At 44.4% G+C, this 17,258-nt stretch overlaps 1 protein-coding gene across 1 annotated transcript; it reads right to left on the bottom strand.

Annotated features, from left to right (window-relative positions):
- Nucleotides 1-1,382: 1,382 nt before the first annotated feature.
- Nucleotides 1,383-17,217, bottom strand: LOC137362345 (CD5 antigen-like). Its single transcript, XM_068026755.1, has 3 exons — nt 16,908-17,217; nt 6,958-7,266; nt 1,383-1,447 (listed from the first exon to the last, which is right to left on the bottom strand). Exons 1-3 carry the CDS (start codon nt 16,930-16,932, stop codon nt 1,383-1,385), a joined length of 399 nt encoding a protein of 132 aa, XP_067882856.1. The 5' UTR covers nt 16,933-17,217.
- Between the last annotated feature and the right edge of the window lie 41 nt (nt 17,218-17,258).

Genomic DNA, 17,258 nt, shown 5'->3' with positions numbered 1-17,258 from the left:
TACTGGAGGAGTTCCCTTCAGGATTTTCTGATCCAGGATCCGTATCACCCAAACTGTGACTGGTGTAATATTCAATCCGATTTAGGAACTCAATGGAATCAGTAACTGTTAAACACAAACATGGATGGTTATTGGAGAGATCGATTGGGACGTTCCAGCAAATAACATAACACCGTCATCATCTGGTGACAATGTCCTGGGACTTTGTGTCTGACACGGTTGTAAAACATTTATCACAGGGACTGCAGTGGTTCAAGAGCAACTAGGAATGGACCATGAATGTTGGCTCATACAGCGAGCAGTTAAAACAGCTGGTGGGTCAGATTTCAGACATCAGAGCAGAGACAATAGTGTAAAACATAATCAGTTCGCACAGTTTCATAATCCAGAATCCCTCCATTCTGTCCGCGTTTCTTTCAATTTCAGAGTCTCAAACGGATGGTGGTGGCTTTAAAACCGAACCCCACCCCGGATAATGGGGCAGAAAAGTGTAAAGAGTGAAAGGAGACGAATAACGGACTTGTTCTTTACTGTTTTTTTTTGCAACCTGAGAAATTAATCTCAATGGTTAAATTGCCCTCCAAATATATCGCAAGACAAAACTTTTATCGATTTGCTAGTGTTGTTGCCCCAGTATTGTGAAACAGAATTTGTAGATTAATGTTAAACTTCAGAATACAAAGTGTTGGGATATGTTTTTGCAGGAACCAACGACTTCAGTTTAGGAGTTCCTGATGGAAGCGTGTTTCTGATCCAGAAATCCAGTCACTTAGAGAAATAAACTCTGAGTCAATGTGACTGTCTCCTCCTGAGAGCAGTGACTATTTATGGTCTAGCTTAAATGGAATAAAATGACATGATAGTTACAAACAAACAGAAATCACGTTCTTTAAGCAGTAGCAACGGGCGGAAATCTTCTCAAACCCATTGCTAATCTTGCTTGACGCACAGATATAGACACATTCTCACTGTGATATGACTCCTTCACCTGGGGATAGCGAGCGGATTTCTGACAGTGTTCAGTCAGTAAACTGACCATTAACATGGGGTAGTTATTTGGAAGTGACATTTGTCTTGTGAACATTCGGCATGAAATATAAAACACAGACCTGAACGCCGGATCTGATAGGAATCCTTGCCAGGTGGAATATTCCCAATCTCTTCATAAATTGCTTGGTATAAACCAGCCGGTGAACCCTTGCCACTAGTGACAGAACCTGTCAGATGGACGGTGGGAAGATGAAAGTTTAGTTGCAACCCACGAGCGTTGAACAGTAAATTATCTGCGAACACATCCAAATCACAGAGACGTAGAAAGTAAAGGGACAAATTCGGGTACAGTGAATGTGGAGTAGTTTTGTTGTGCGTATTTTCGTGCATGTCTATGTGTCAATTTTACTGCATATCCCTATGTTCACCTGCAGCAGACTGAGGACAAATGTGTTGACTGAGGAAAAAATTTCAATCAAGTTTGTTAGAAGCGATCTCTCCCTAACAAAGCCATGCTGACTGTCCCTGATTAATGCCTGCCTCTCCAATTGGAGATTAATCAGGTTCCTCAAAATTGTTTCAATATTTTCCCTTCCACTGACGTTAGATTCACCTGCCTGTAATTACCTGGTTTACCCCTGCTACCCTTCTTGAATAATGGTACGACATTCACTGTCCTTAAATCCTCTGGTCCATCTCCTGTGGCCAGCGAGGATTTGAAAATGTCTGTCAAAGCCCCTGCTGGATCTTCCCTTACCTCACTTAACAGCCTAGGTCACATCTCATCTGGGCCTGGGGATTTTTCTATTTTAAGCCCGCTAAAACAACAAACACTTGCTGCCTTTCAATGCTAATTTGTTTAAGTACTTCACAAACCCTGATCTCGACACCGCCATCGGCCGTCTCCATGGTGAACACAGATGAAAAGTAATCCATTAAAGCCGAATTTACGTCCTCTGCCTGCACATTGCAGACGGCCATTTTGATCCCTAATCAGTCCCATTCTTTTCCTGGTTATCCTCTTGCCCTTGATATACTTTTAAAAAATGCATTGGGCGTTCCCTTGATCTTCCTCACCAGTGTTATTGCATGCCCCCTCTTCGCTCTCCGAATTCAATTTTTAAGTACCGCCTATACTTTCTGTACTCCTCTCGGGAGTCCGCTGTTTTTCAGCGCTCTGAATCTGCCAGTAGCCTCCTTTTTGATCCTTATCCAATCCTCCATATCCCTTGACACCCACAATATCCCTGGAATTGTTCGTCTAACCCTTCAACTCTGTGGGAACATTTTAGCCCTGAACTCTCAATATTTCCCTTTTGAAGGTAAGAGCCAATGGGATCCAGGGCAATTTGACAAATTGGATCCAAAATTGGCTGCGTGGTAGGAAGCAGAGAGTAATGGTCGAGGGTTGTTTTATTGAGTGCAAGCCTGTGACCAGTGATGTACCACGGGGATCGGTGCTGGGACCCTTGCTGTTTGTAGTGAACATTAATCATCTAAACCTGAATATAGGAGGTATGAGGAGTAAGTTTGCAGATGATGCCAAAACTTGTGGTGTCGTAAATAGTGAGGAAGAAAGCCTTAAATTAAAGGACGATATAGATGGGCTGGTAAGATGGGCAAGGGAGCAGCAAATTGAATTTAATCCTGTGAAGGGTGAGGTGATGCATTTTAGGTGGAGTAACAAGGCAAGGGAATATACAATGGATGGTAGTACCATAGGAAGTACAGAGAGTCAGAGGGACCTTGGTGTACTTGTCCATAGATCACTGAAGGCAGCAGCATAGAAAGATAAGGTGGTTCGGAAAGAACATGGGATTCTTGCTTTTATTAGCCAAGGCACATAATATAAGAGCAGAAAGGTTATGATGGAGCAGCATAAAACGCTAGTTAGGCCACAGCTGGAGTACTGTGCACAGTTCTGGGAACTGCACAGTCGGAAGGATGCGATTGCACTGGAGAGGGTGCGGAGGAGGTTCACCAGGATGTTGCCTGGGTAGGAGCATTTCAGTTATGAAGCGAGACTGGAAAGGCTGGGGTTGCTTTCTTTAGAACAGAGAAGTCTGAAGAGGGAATATGATTGAGGTATACAAAATTATGAAGGGTATTGATAGGATAGATTGGAAGAAAACTTTTCCCTTAGTGCAGGGGTCGGCAACCAGGGGGCATCGTTTTAAGGTAAGGGGAAGGATATATCGAGGTGATTTGAGGGGAAAAGTATCACCCAGAGGATGGTTGGAGTCTAGAACACATTGCCTGAAGAGGTGGTAGAGGCAGGAACCCTCACAACATTTCAGAAGTATTTAGATGAACAATTGAAATGCCATTGCATACAACACCATGGGCCAAGTGCTGGAAAATGGGATTAGAATAGATAGGTGCCTGATTGCCGGCAGAGATACGCTGAGCCGAAGGGACTGTTTCAGTGCTGAATAACTCTATTAATCTATGACTCTATGACCTGATCTCCTGCTTGTGATCGTTTGTAAACGACTGCCTGTCTAGTGAGGTTACAAGGCTCGATCTTATCAGCTTTAGGACTGTCTTGTTACAGAGCCTGTTCTGGTCGGGTCCTTGGCAGTGCTAGGCGCCTATGCTGTCCCAGATACAGAATCTTTCTTTAGAGAGAGAGGTCTATTTCTATAGGAACTTTATATTATTATGAAAAGTGTCATTTATTAAGCGTCCCATTTCTTATAATAAATCAGGAGTGATTTGGATGGGTGAAATATGAGTGGAAGCGTCGTTTTGGAATGTTGAAGCACCGCTGGTGAATACAGAAGGTCCTATACAAGTATCACCTGTCAAAATAACAGTCAGACACGGTTAGACAGCTCTATATTGGATGCCCAGAGCCGGAATCTGAAAGGCTGGAACTGATAACCAATGGATTAAGGAAGATTACCAGACAAGTAAATAGTTGAATGCACAGCTTAAAAAGTTGAAGTAAACTTCCGGATCCTTTGTTACAATAAGTAAATTCTTCCAGAATTTCATGTATGATGTGCTGAACTCTCACAGTGAATGTGGACACTTCAAATCATTCTCCATTTTAAATGTCACATTTTACCAAATCCTTAGCACATTGAATGGAGAAAATCAGCAAAAAAAAAAAAATGTGTTTCTAACAAGGCCACTTGACAGTCCATAGAAATCTGTGAGGAACGAGAGTTTTGCATGCATATGACACAATATCTGGGATCTTTCGTTGGATCCGCGGTAAGATATGAACCTCACCTCTTCTGATTGACTTTTTCTGTATAACCACCATCAGTGAGATCAACACACAGATTAGCAGAACTCCGAAGCAGACCGCAACTAGGATGGAAGTAGTTTTATATCCCTGTTCTTAATGACAATAATACAGAAAGGTTTAACACATACACAGTCCGTCTTGCACAATAACATATTTACAAAAGGGAGTTAATAATTATATCCACTGCTTCCGGGCAATGAGTCAGGCTGAACATTCCACAATATGTGTGGTGCACATTGCACCAGAGGGAAGTGTGAGCCAGTCTAAATTACAGAGACAGTGCCCCCATGTTTCTGATGAGAACACGACAGTTCAGGTCCAGCCAGAATCTGGAATTAGCTGAATTTCAACCAGACCATTTGAAATATGCGGTGAGGAAAAGATATTCCAGTCAGTGAGAAAGTGCTCATAGCATCTTGAGAAAATGACGACAATACCAATTCAACTAATTCAAACCCTAACGCTGGCGAGGATACTAATAATGGTAAGTACCTGCAGATGTGGACGGGACAGCAATTGGAGGCACATCGAGCCCTGTGGAGTATATTGTACAAAAGGTTCAGGAGGATGAAATTTCAGCACTTTCCATTTAAACGATAAATACTGTGCTTAATTTCTGGAACTAGTGAGTCAATTTAACAAAACAATGAACCCTAACCCCACTCTCCAAACCCTGTCACCCTCACCGGAACAAATCACACTGGCATCTTCCTTGTGCTCACAGTCAGACTGAGCCGGCGATGAAGAAGGACAGTCGGCCAGAGAAGATTCGCTTCCAGTGCATTTCACCTCATCCAGCCAGATAACACCGTCACCCTGGGAAAAAGTAGCTCCTCCTGGGGCCAAAAGAGCGTGACCACAATCCAGCTGTCTGCAGACAACATTGGCATCGGCCATATCCCAGGAGTCATCACACACCGTGCCCCAGCTGTTGTTGCACAATATCTCAACTCTCCCGGAGCAGTTGGTGTTACCTCCAAACAGGCGCAACCAATGTCCAGAATCTGGCAAAGAGTATCAATGGTTATTATTGATGTAGTATAAGAAAGGAGTACATGTCAGATAGTTGGTATAATAAAGAGGAAGTAGCACCTGGTGAAAGCCCACGTTTACAATCATATTCTCGAATGCAGTCCTTTGATCTGTGGTGCTGCTCCTTAGTTACTTTTGCTTCTGTTCAGAAGAGAAACATGCTGACTGTATCAGACACCAATGTTTGAAATGACACTCGCACATTTAGAGGTTTGTTGTGTTACCTGAACAAACAACACCAGCATCCTCCCTGTGTTCACAGTTGTGTTTACCCCACGGTTCTTTTTGACATTGCCAAAGGAACGATTCGTGTGAAATACATTCCATCCCATCAAGCCAAATGGGTCCGGATCCTTCTCCAAATGACTGAGCATAATAATCGATAGAACTGAGGGGACCGCACTGTAACTGTTTGCAGATCACTTCTGCATCAGGTCCATCAAGTGTATCCGAGCACACTGTTCCCCAGGTGCCATTGTAGAACACTTCCACTCTCCCCTCACAGCGATGCTTCCCATTCACCAGCCGCAGCTCTTTGTGCTCTGTCAATGACACAAGAAATATCCAGATAGTTAGATTGATAACTCGTTGTATGTTCATACTGCACAGCTCAACACATGCTGCACCGGTTGTGTTCACTGATTTCCAGTAATTATTTCAGAAAAGCGATAGAAAAACACCGACAGCCCATAAAGTAATAAAGAATAATCAACACGGATTTTCCAACAGAAAGACAAACAACGTTATTGCATTCTTTGAAGAAGTTACAGAAAGATAACAGTGATAATGCAGTCGATGTAATATGCATGTTTTTTTTTCAGAAGGCCTCTGACAAGGATCATGACTGGGGTCAGAGCCTGTGAAGTCAAGAGATCAGTGGAAGAATGATAGGAAACCAGCTACAAAGCACACCGTCCGGGTACAATGTGGTAACCCAGAATGGCGGAAGGTGGGAAGTGGTGTTCCACAGGGCTGGGGTCACTGCTGCTCAACATTTACATGAACGATTTGGATTTACACAAGGGAGACTTAATTTCAAAATTTAAGATGACAGCAATTTGGGGATGGAGTTACCACTAAGAAAGACAGAGACAAAATACGGGAAGACGTTAATAAACGGGCCGAATGGGCATACAATTGCCAAATAAGTTGAATAGAGATAAGTCTAAGGTGCTCAGTGTTGACAGGAAGAATAAAGAGGCCACGTACCTCTTGTAAAATAAGAGTGAAAATGATATAGATCAGCAAAGAGACCTCGGGATACAGAGGCACTAATCACTTCTGAAGTGACAGAGACCGAAGTTAGTGATCATAAATATAGAATAATCACGAATAAATCTAATAAGAAATTCAGGAGAATTTGTTTTTTTTTACCTAGGGAGTGGTTTGAATTTTGAATTCCGAACACATGCAATTGCTGAGGTGATTTGCACTGATGCCTTTAAGGTAAAGCTATACAGGTACATGAGGCAGAAAGAAGCAGGAGGATATGCAAAGAGGGTTAGGTGCAGTGAGGTGGGGCCATACTCGTGGGCAACGTAAACACCACATTGACCAGTTAGTGCGAATGGCCAGATTCCGTGCTGTCCATTGTATGTAATTCGAAGTCATATCTTCCCTGTGAAACCACGTGCACAACACTACGGAAAATGGGCACATGGAAGCAACGTTACCTGAACACATGATCCTCACATCTTCTTTATGAGAACAGTCGTGGTTACCCCACGATGCTGAGGGACATTCCCAGAGTAATGATTCGTTCCTGGAACACTTCAGTTCATCCAACCAAACTGGCCCTGAACCTGGTCCACAAGATGCAGGAAGTGCCAGGTCCAATGCCTTTCCACAACCCAGCTGTTTGCAAACCACGTCAGCGTCCGCCAGATCCCAGGAATCATCACATACTGAGCCCCAAGTCCCATTGTAATAAATCTCCACTCGGCCACTACATGGGCTTCCACCGTCAGACAGCCTTAACTGCACGTGGTCTGTTGGATAACAGTACATGAGGATTATACTTTCAATAGACATTCACATCATCACTCATTACAACTGATTTTACCATCACCAGCTCAAAAAATGAAGGTTAAATGCACCTGTGACAGGTAAATAAAACTATACAACAGAATATCTGTTTACACTTACTTCTTACATAGAATGTAAAGAACAGCAATGTTTCAGATATGCTATAACATCTGGCTTTGACAAGTGCTGATCTCCAGTTCCCCTTTTATGTTTTGAACGCTGTGTCCGGTGTCAAACAGGCAATCACTCACACGATGAACAGTTAATTTATACTCATGTTATATAACTGTATCTGTTCCTTGTCCATGTATGTTACCCTTATTTGTTATCTTGGTCAGACATTTACTGCCATCTCCTATTTCCCTCATCTTCAATTACAAGTGACTTGCATTTATCTAGCGCCATTAACGTAATTAAACATCCCAAGGCGCGATACTGGGGTGATATCAAAGAAATTTTAACACAGAGCACCGAAAAATATATTAGGTCAGATGACCAAAAGCTAAGTCAAAGAGTTAGTTTTTATGGAACGTCTTAAAGCAGGAAAGACTGGTTGACAGGCAGAGAGATTTAAGGAAGTAATTCTAGAGCGTGTGACCTTCGCAAATAAAGGCACGGCCGCCAATGGTGCACAATTAAAACCAGGAATGCTCAAGAAGCCACAACTGGGAGCTGCCAGTCTGGAGCCGATTGCAAAGACAGGAGCTGTGAGGCCAGGAAGGGATTTGAAAACAAGGATGAGAATTTAAAACCACTCATTGCTGGGCAAAGTAGGTCAGTGAGCAGAGGGCAGATGCCTGAGTGGCAAATGGTCGAGACAGCGGAGCTTGCAGAGGTTGTTAGAATTAGAATATTACAGCGCAGTACAGGCCCTTCGGCCCTCGATGTTGCGCCGAGCTGTGAAACCATCTGACCGACACTATTCCATTTTCATCCATGTGTCTATCCAATGTCCACTTAAATGCCCTTAAAGTTGGCGAATCTACTACTGCGGCAGGCAGGGCATTCCACGCCCTTACTACTCTCTGAGTAAAGAAACTACCTCTCACATCTGTCCTATATCTATCACCCCTCAACTTGAAGCTATGTCCCCTCGTGTTTGCCATCACCATCCGAGGAAAAAGACGCTCACTATCCACCCTATCTAACCCTCTGATTATCTTATATGTCTCTATTAAGTCACCTCTCCTCCTCCTTCTCTCCAACGAAAACAACCTCAAGTCCCTCAGCCTTTCCTTGTAAGACCTTCCCTCCATACCAGGCAACATCCTAGAAAATCTCCTCTGCACCCTTTCCATAGCTTCCACATCCTTTCTATAATGCGGTGACCAGAACTGCACGCAATACTCCAGGTGCGGTCTCACCAGAGTCTTGTACAGCTGCAGCATGACCTCGTGGCTCCGAAACTCGACCCCTCTACTAATAAAAGCTAACACACCATATGCCTTCTTGACAGCCCTATTAACCTGGTTAGCAACCTTCAGGGATTTATGCACCTGGACACCAAGATCTCTCTGCTCATCTACACGAACAAGAATCTTCCCATTAGCCAAGTACTCTGCATTCCTGTTCCTCCTTCCAAAGTGAATCACCTCACACTTTTCCGCATTAAACTCCATTTGCCATCTCTCAGCCCAGCTCTGCAGCCTATCTATGTCTCTCTGTACCCTACAACATCCTTCGGCACTATCCACAACTCCACCGACCTTAGTGTCATCTGCAAATTTACTAACCCACCCTTCTACACCCTCTTCCAGGTCATTTATAAAAATTACAAACAGCAATGGCCCCAAAACAGATCCTTGCGGTACACCACTAGTAACTAAACTCCAGGATGAACATTTGCCATCAACCACCACCCTCTGTCTTCTTTCAGCTAGCCAATTTCTGATCCAAAGCTCTAAATCACCTTCAACCCCATACTTCCGTATTTTCTGCAATAGCCTACCGTGGGAAACCTTATCAAACGCCTTACTGAAATCCATATACACCACATCCACTGCTTTACCCTCATCCACCTGTTTGGTCACCTTCTCGAAAAACTCAATAAGGTTTGTGAGGCACGACCTACCCGTCACAAAACCGTGCTGACTATCTCTAATGTACTTATTCTTTTCAAGATGATTATAAATCCTGTCTCTTATAACCTTTTCCAACATTTTACCCACCACCGAAGTGAGGCTCACAGGTCTATAATTGCCAGGGCTGTCTCTACTCCCCTTCTTGAACAAGGGGACAACATTTGCAATCCTCCAGTCTTCCGGCACTATTCCTGTCGACAATGACGACATAAAGATCAAGGACAAAGGCTCTGCAATCTCCTCCCTAGCTTCCCAGACAATCCTAGGATAAATCCCATCTGGCCCAGGGGACTTATCTATTTTCACACTTTCCAAAATTGCTAACACCTCCTCCTTGTGAACCTCAATCCCATCTAGCCTCGTAGCCTGAATCTCAGTATTCTCAACAACATTTTCTTTCTCTACTGTAAATACTGACGCAAAATATTCATTTAACACTTCCCCTATCTCCTCTGATTCCACACACAACTTCCCACTACTATCCTTGATTGGCCCTAATCTAACTCTAGTCATTCTTTTATTCCTGATATACCTATAGAAAGCCTTAGGGTTTTCCCTGATCCGATCCATCAATGACTTCTCGTGTCCTCTCCTTGCTCTTCTTAGCTCTCCCTTTGGATCCTTCCTGGCTAGCTTGTAGCTCTCAAGCGCCCTAACTGAGCCTTCACGTCTCATCCTAACATAAGCCTTCTTCTTCCTCTTGACAAGCGCTTCAACTTCTTGAGTAAACCACGGCTCCCTCGCACGACAACTTCCTCCCTGCCTCACAGGTACATACTTATCAAGGACACGCAGTAGCTGCTCCTTGAATAAGCTCCACATTTCGATTGTTCCCATCCCCTGCAGTTTCCTTCCCCATCCTACGCATCCTAAATCTTGCCTGATCGCATCATAATTTCCTTTCCCCCAGTTATAATTCTTGCCCTGCGGTATATACCTGTCCCTGCCCATCGCTAAGGTAAACCTAACCGAATTGTGATCACTGTCACCAAAGTGCTCACCTACATCTAAATCTAACACCTGGCCGGGTTCATTTCCCAGTACCAAATCCAATGTGGCATCGCCCCTGGTTGGCCTGTCTACATACTGTCAGAAAACCCTCCTGCACACACTGGACAAAAACTGACCCATCTAAAGTACTCGAACTATAGTATTTCCAGTCGATATTTGGAAAGTTAAAGTCCCCCATAACAACTACCCTGTTACTCTCACCCCTGTCGAGAATCATCTTCGCTATCCTTTCCTCTACATCTCTGGAACTATTCGGAGGTCTATAAAAGACTCCCAACAGGGTAACCTCACCTCTCCTGTTTCTAACCTCAGCCCATACTACCTCAGTAGACGAGTCCTCAAACGTCCTTTCTGTCGCTGTAATACTCACCTTGATTAACAATGCCACACCCCCCCCCCTCTTTTACCATCTTCTCTGTTCTTACTGAAACATCTAAATCCCGGAATCTGCAACATCCATTCCTGCCCCTGCTCTACCCATGTCTCTGAAATGGCCACTACATCGAGATCCCAGGTACCAACCCATGCTGCAAGCTCACCCACCTTATTCCGGATGCTCCTGGCGTTGAAATAGACACACTTTAAACCAGGTTCTTGCTTGCCAGTGCCCTCTTGCTTCCTTGTAACCATATCCCTGACCTCACTCCTCTCAACATTCTGTACACTGGCACTACAATTTGGGTTCCCATTCCCCTGCTGAATTAGTTTAAACCCCCCCCGAAGAGCACTAGCAAACCTCCCCCCCAGGATATTGGTACCCCTCTGGTTCAGGTGAAGACCATCCTGTTTGTAGAGGTCCCACCTACCCCAGAAAGAGCCCCAATTTTCCAGGAAACCAAATCCCTCCCTCCTGCACCATCCCTGCAGCCACGTGTTCAACTCCTCTCTCTCCCTATTCCTCGCTTCGCTATCACGTGGCACGGGCAACAACCCAGAGATAACAATTCTGTTTGTTCTTGCTCTAAGCTTCCACCCTAGCTCCCTAAATTTCTGTCTTAAATCCCCATCTCTCTTGCTACCTATGTCGTTGGTGCCTATGTGGACCACGACTTGGGGCTGCTCCCCCTCCCCATTAAGGATCCCAAAAACACGATCCGAGAAATCACGAACCCTGGCACCTGGGAGGCAACATACCAACCGTGAGTCTCTCTCGTTCCCACAGAACCTCCTATCTGTTCCCCTAACTATGGAGTCCCCAATGACTAATATTCTGCTCCTCTTCCCCCTTCCCTTCTGAGCAACAGGGACAGACTCTGTGCCAGATATCTGTACCCCATTGCTTACCCCTGGTAAGTCGTCCCCCGCAACAGTATCCAAAACGGTATACCTGTTGTTGAGGGAAACAGCCACAGGGGATCCCTGCACTGCCTGCTGGTTCCCTCCCCTTCCCCTGACGGCAACCCATCTACCTACTTCTTTTACCTGAGGTGTGACTACCTCCCCATAACTCCTCTCAATAACCTCCTCCGCCTCCCGAATGATCCGAAGTTCATCCAGCTCCAGCTCCAGTTCCCTAACGCGGTTCTCGAGGTGCTGGAGTTGGGTGCACTTCCCACAGATGCAGTCAGCAGGGACACTCTTGGCGACCCTTACCTCCCACATTCTGCAGGAGGAACATACAACTGCCTTAATCTCCATTCCCACTATTCCAAATTCCCAACAAATCTACGGAAGAACCAAAAAAACAAAAAGTCAAAACTTGTTAGGTTAGCAATCCAACGGACAGAACTTCCTAAATAAAAAGTTTACCTTATCAACACACCAGAGTCCTTTTTTTTTGGTTAGAGGAGGAGGGTGGGTGGGAGACACTACACGTGTAGTGTCTCGGGTACAGCCACCACACAAATATATACCCTTTTCCTTACCCAGCAGTCCCCTGGTCCTCCGAAAACAAAAGGGAATTCACTTTTAAACTTACGCTGAAATTGACTTCTCAGCTGTAAGCCCGTTCACGCACCTCCGTTGCTATCAACGCTGCAGTCACCGAAACTAAAAGAAAGAGATTCTAAACCACACAAATATATACCCTTTTCCTTACCCAGCAGTCCCCTGGTCCTCCGAAAACAAAAGGGAATTCACTTTTAAACTTACGCTGAAATTGACTTCTCAGCTGTAAGCCCGTTCACGCACCTCCGTTGCTATCAACGCTGCAGTCACCGAAACTAAAAGAAAGAGATTCTAAACCACACAAATATATACCCTTTTCCTTACCCAGCAGTCCCCTGGTCCTCCGAAAACAAAAGGGAATTCACTTTTAAACTTACGCTGAAATTGACTTCTCAGCTGTAAGCCCGTTCACGCACCTCCGTTGCTATCAACGCTGCAGTCACCGAAACTAAAAGAAAGAGATTCTAAACCACACAAATATATACCCTTTTCCTTACCCAGCAGTCCCCTGGTCCTCCGAAAACAAAAGGGAATTCACTTTTAAACTTACGCTGAAATTGACTTCTCAGCTGTAAGCCCGTTCACGCACCTCCGTTGCTATCAACGCTGCAGTCACCGAAACTAAAAGAAAGAGATTCTAAACCACACAAATATATACCCTTTTCCTTACCCAGCAGTCCCCTGGTCCTCCGAAAACAAAAGGGAATTGGTTGTAACGAGTGATGCCAGCCAGGAGCGCATTAGAATCATCGAGTCTGGAGGGAACAACGCTATCAACAAGATGAGATAAGGGCAAATGCGGGTGATGTCATGGAGGTGAAAATAGACAGTGTTAATAAGGATATGGAGATTTGATAGGAGGATCACCCTGGGGTCAAATATAACACCAAGATTACAAGCTGTCTGGCTGAGTGACAGACAGTTGGCATGGCGAGAAATGGAGTTGGCGGCAAGGAAACATGCGATGGGGACTGATGGTTTCTATCTTTTCAATACTGAGTTGGAGGAATTTTCTGCTGATGCAGTACTGAATGTCAGCCTGGAATTCTGACAGTGTACAGGCATTGGAGGGCTCAAGAGTGTTGAATGTGAGGAGAGTTGGATACAGTGAGATACATGTGGAAGCTGAGGCTGTGTTTGCGGATATCACTGAAAGGCAGCATGTAAATGAGTAATGAAGTGTCAAAGGGTAGATCCTTTGGTGAAACTATAGGTGACTTTGCAGGAGCGGGAAGAGAAGCCATGGCAGGCCACTTTCTGACCATGACTGTATAGACAATACTAGAACCAGCTGAGTGCAGTCCCACCCAGCCGGGTGTTAATGGGGAGGAATTGGAGAAGTATTTCATGATCAATCATATCAAAATTTGAGACAAGTCAAGAAAGAGGAGGTGGAATTGTTTATATTTGTCACAATCACTTCGGATGTCATTTGCTTTCGTCCTGTGGTGTGGATAGAAAATTGATTTGCGGAATTGAAACATGCAGCTTCATATAAGATGAGCATGGATTTAGATTAGATTAGAGATACAGCACTGAAATAGGCCCTTCGGCCCACCGAGTCTGTGCTGTACATCAACCACCCATTTATACTAATCCGACACTCATCCCATATTCCTACCAAACATCCCCACCTGTCCCTATATTTCCCTACCTCCCTCCCACCTACCTATACTAGTGACAATTTATAATGGCCAATTTACCTATCAACCTGCAAGTCCTTTGGCTTGTGGGAGGAAACCGGAGGACCCGGAGAACACCCACGCAGACACAGGGAGAACTTGCAAACTCCACACAGGCAGTACCCGGAATCGAACCCGGGTTACTGGAGCTGTGAGGCTGCGGTGCTAACCACTGCGCCACTGTGCCGCCCACAGTGGGAGGCGACAACACATTCAAGGACATTGGCGAGATACGAACAGTTGGAGCTGGGGCAGTAACCTGCATGGACAGGTGGTCAATGGTTCCTTTCGAAGGAGAGGTGTGATGACTGCTGATTTGAAGGAGAGGAGCCTGAACATGTAGAGAGAGAGAGAGAGAGAGAAAGAGAATCGTTAATATTGCCAGCTAACATGGAACCCAGGAAGGGAATGTTTGTGTTCAGTAGTTTAATAGAAATAAGGTGTAGACAGCAAAATGTGGATACCATCAACAGCACAGGTTCAGAGAGAGAGTGAAGGATTCTAGGAGAGAAACAAGAAATGTGAATTCAGGGTCATCGTATGGGATGGGGGTGGGAACTGATAGGACGTTAGGCCTGATGGGTTGGGGAAGAAAGGGAAGTAGTGGAGGTGACTGAACGGATGTTTTTGAACTTTGTGACAAAAAGTCTATGAGCTCCTCTCACTTATTTTTGGAGTCCAGGGTGGACGAGGCAGGGGAATGGTTCAGGAGGAAGATTTATGATGGAGATTATTTGCTGTGCGTTTTCTTTGCCTTCCTGGATAATCTTTGTCAAACAGGAGGTTTTAGTGAAGATGAAGAGGACCCAATGATGCTTTATGTGATTGATCCATTCAGGATTATATTACCAGATAGTTCCCCACATGTCACCGTGCCTTTCTGTTTTTTAATTATTTCAGGGAATGTTGGTGTCACTGGCAAGACCAGCAGTTTAATCCATGCTATTTATTACTTCATTATTACTTTACTACTTCATTTCATATTGGAGAATGTAAGGTCCACAAGTTCTACCCTTAAACATCAGCCTTGCAATATGCAGTATCTTCGTGCAGAACTACGTTCTAGGGTTGTGTTGATTATTGCATTATCATAAATCAATTTAATATTAATAGCATAAGAGAATCACTTACCTTTGTAAGGATGGGACTCTGTCTTTGACAAGGAATATATTTGAGCAATTTTAGAGACATAAACCGCATGTCTGAACAGAGAATATGCAGACCTGTCTGTCCAGCCAGACTGCTGCAATTATGTTAAATGAGCAAACGAAACTTGTGAGGCACATTAACAATTGTTATTGTCTGTAAAAAATCAATGAACTAAACGACTAATCCTATCAATATATGACTGTTGGACCGGACCAAAGAGGGCAGAAAACAGGATCTGTCTGCAAAATGTTGGACAGCATCAGGAAGCGCCTATGGGCAATTGAACTCCAGATGTGTAGACCTCCTGGATGCACAGAAACCAGTATTTAATATGGACTGGACAAAAATGATTGGACTAATTGCTGATGGAGAATAAACATCAGCGATGTGACCCATCAGATACAGAAGTAGAAGACAAGGAGAAGACACATGGCTTCTGAAGGTGGGCATAAATGTTGGGTGGAATTTAACATCTACCTAACTGAAGAACAAGATGACATACTCTCCTCTGTCCAGTGACAGAGTGTGTAATAACCATTCAGCACTGTAAACTTCTGACGTGAAACGCTGGAATGTATTGATTTCCGCTGTTCCCGAAGAAATTATTTACTGTAACCAATCGATATCAAATCTGAATCATTAACTATCTCATATGTTGTAAGTTCCACTCTGTCGTATGGAAATAAATGTTCATTGGAACAACCCGAAAACATCTGCCCACACTTACACTCTGCATAACGCAACATCCCCAGAACACATGCCTGCATTGACATGCTACACAATGAAACTTTAAAGCGTACAGTCCAAAACATCTGTCTACTTTTATACACAACATAATGAAACTTACACCATAACAACTCCCACACAGCTACCTCCACTTATATACTGTACAGTAGAACTGATTGCAAGCTCGACGCCGGATTTGATACCAGAGCTGAGATTCCAATTCCGTATTCTCTTTTTCATAAGGCCGTTATCTTTCACCTCTATCATCATTCACCTCCCTTCCTGCCTCAGCCCATCTGCTGCTGAAATGCTCACCCATGCTTTGTTTCCTGCAGAACAGAATATGTTAATGTTCTCCTGGGCGATCACCCATCTTGCATCCTCCAGAAACATCAGCTCATCCAAAGTTTTGTTGCCTGCCCGACATGAAGCCCCTCTCAGGAACACCGTGGCACTCGACGATCTATTGGTTTCCCCGCCATCAATACCTCGTGTTTCCAATTATGATCTTCATGTTCAGCCACCTTCATGCTCTCCCCCTGCATCAGTATAACCGTCTCCAGCCTGAAACATTTCAGGAACTCTGCTTTTCTCTGAATACAGCTTCTTGTACTTCACCCACTTCAATTGCCTACAACTTTCAGTTTTGCCTTTAACCATCTAACCCACAGATCTGAATGTCCACCAGAAATATTTCCGTGTCTCTGGCTCTTCAAATACAACCATCTGACTAAGAATTTAGTCACCAACTGTAACATCTCTTTGTTTGGTTCTGTGTCAGTTTTCTCTCCCTTTACATTCCTGTTAAACCCCTTGTGATGTACGTGTTAATTGAACTTTCTGTAATAAAAACGTTCTTGTTGTTTAATTGTGTCCGTGTCCTCTCTCTCTGCACACCACCCCCATCCAGCCCCAGCTCCCCGACCGCCCACCATCCTCACCCACTCTCCTCGAGTGAAATGACTGGCTTGAGACACCCAGGAACAAGTAACCTAGATTATCACTTTTCTCAGCAGATTAGACATTTCACTTCTTTGTTTTTGTAAAGGCAGTGAAGAATATGCTTACCTGAACACAGGACCCCTACATCCATACTGTCAGTGAGAGACGAATTCAATGTGAATAAGATGCAGTTCTGGAGCTGCAATTCGTTTCCTTCACACTGGACATCATTCACCCAGACGGGTCCTTCACTCTCTCCGTCCTTTGACTCCTTATAAGCGGCTGTCGCTTCACCGCAACCCAGCTGTGTACAGACTACGTTGGCATCATTCACGGTCCAGTGTCTATCTTGCAATCTCCCCCAGCTGCCATTGTGGTAAATCTCCACTCGCCCATCACACCAGCTTCCCCCGTTAGTCAGCCTTAGTGACCAATTTTCATCTACAATATGAAACACATTGAGAATGTCGAAACTGA

The sequence above is a fragment of the Heterodontus francisci genome, unplaced genomic scaffold (genome assembly GCF_036365525.1).
Source record: "Heterodontus francisci isolate sHetFra1 unplaced genomic scaffold, sHetFra1.hap1 HAP1_SCAFFOLD_236, whole genome shotgun sequence".
Taxonomy (NCBI): Eukaryota; Metazoa; Chordata; class Chondrichthyes; order Heterodontiformes; family Heterodontidae; genus Heterodontus; species Heterodontus francisci.
The sequence above is the reverse complement of the archived record's forward strand: the minus strand, read 5'-3'. Positions and strand labels throughout refer to the sequence as shown.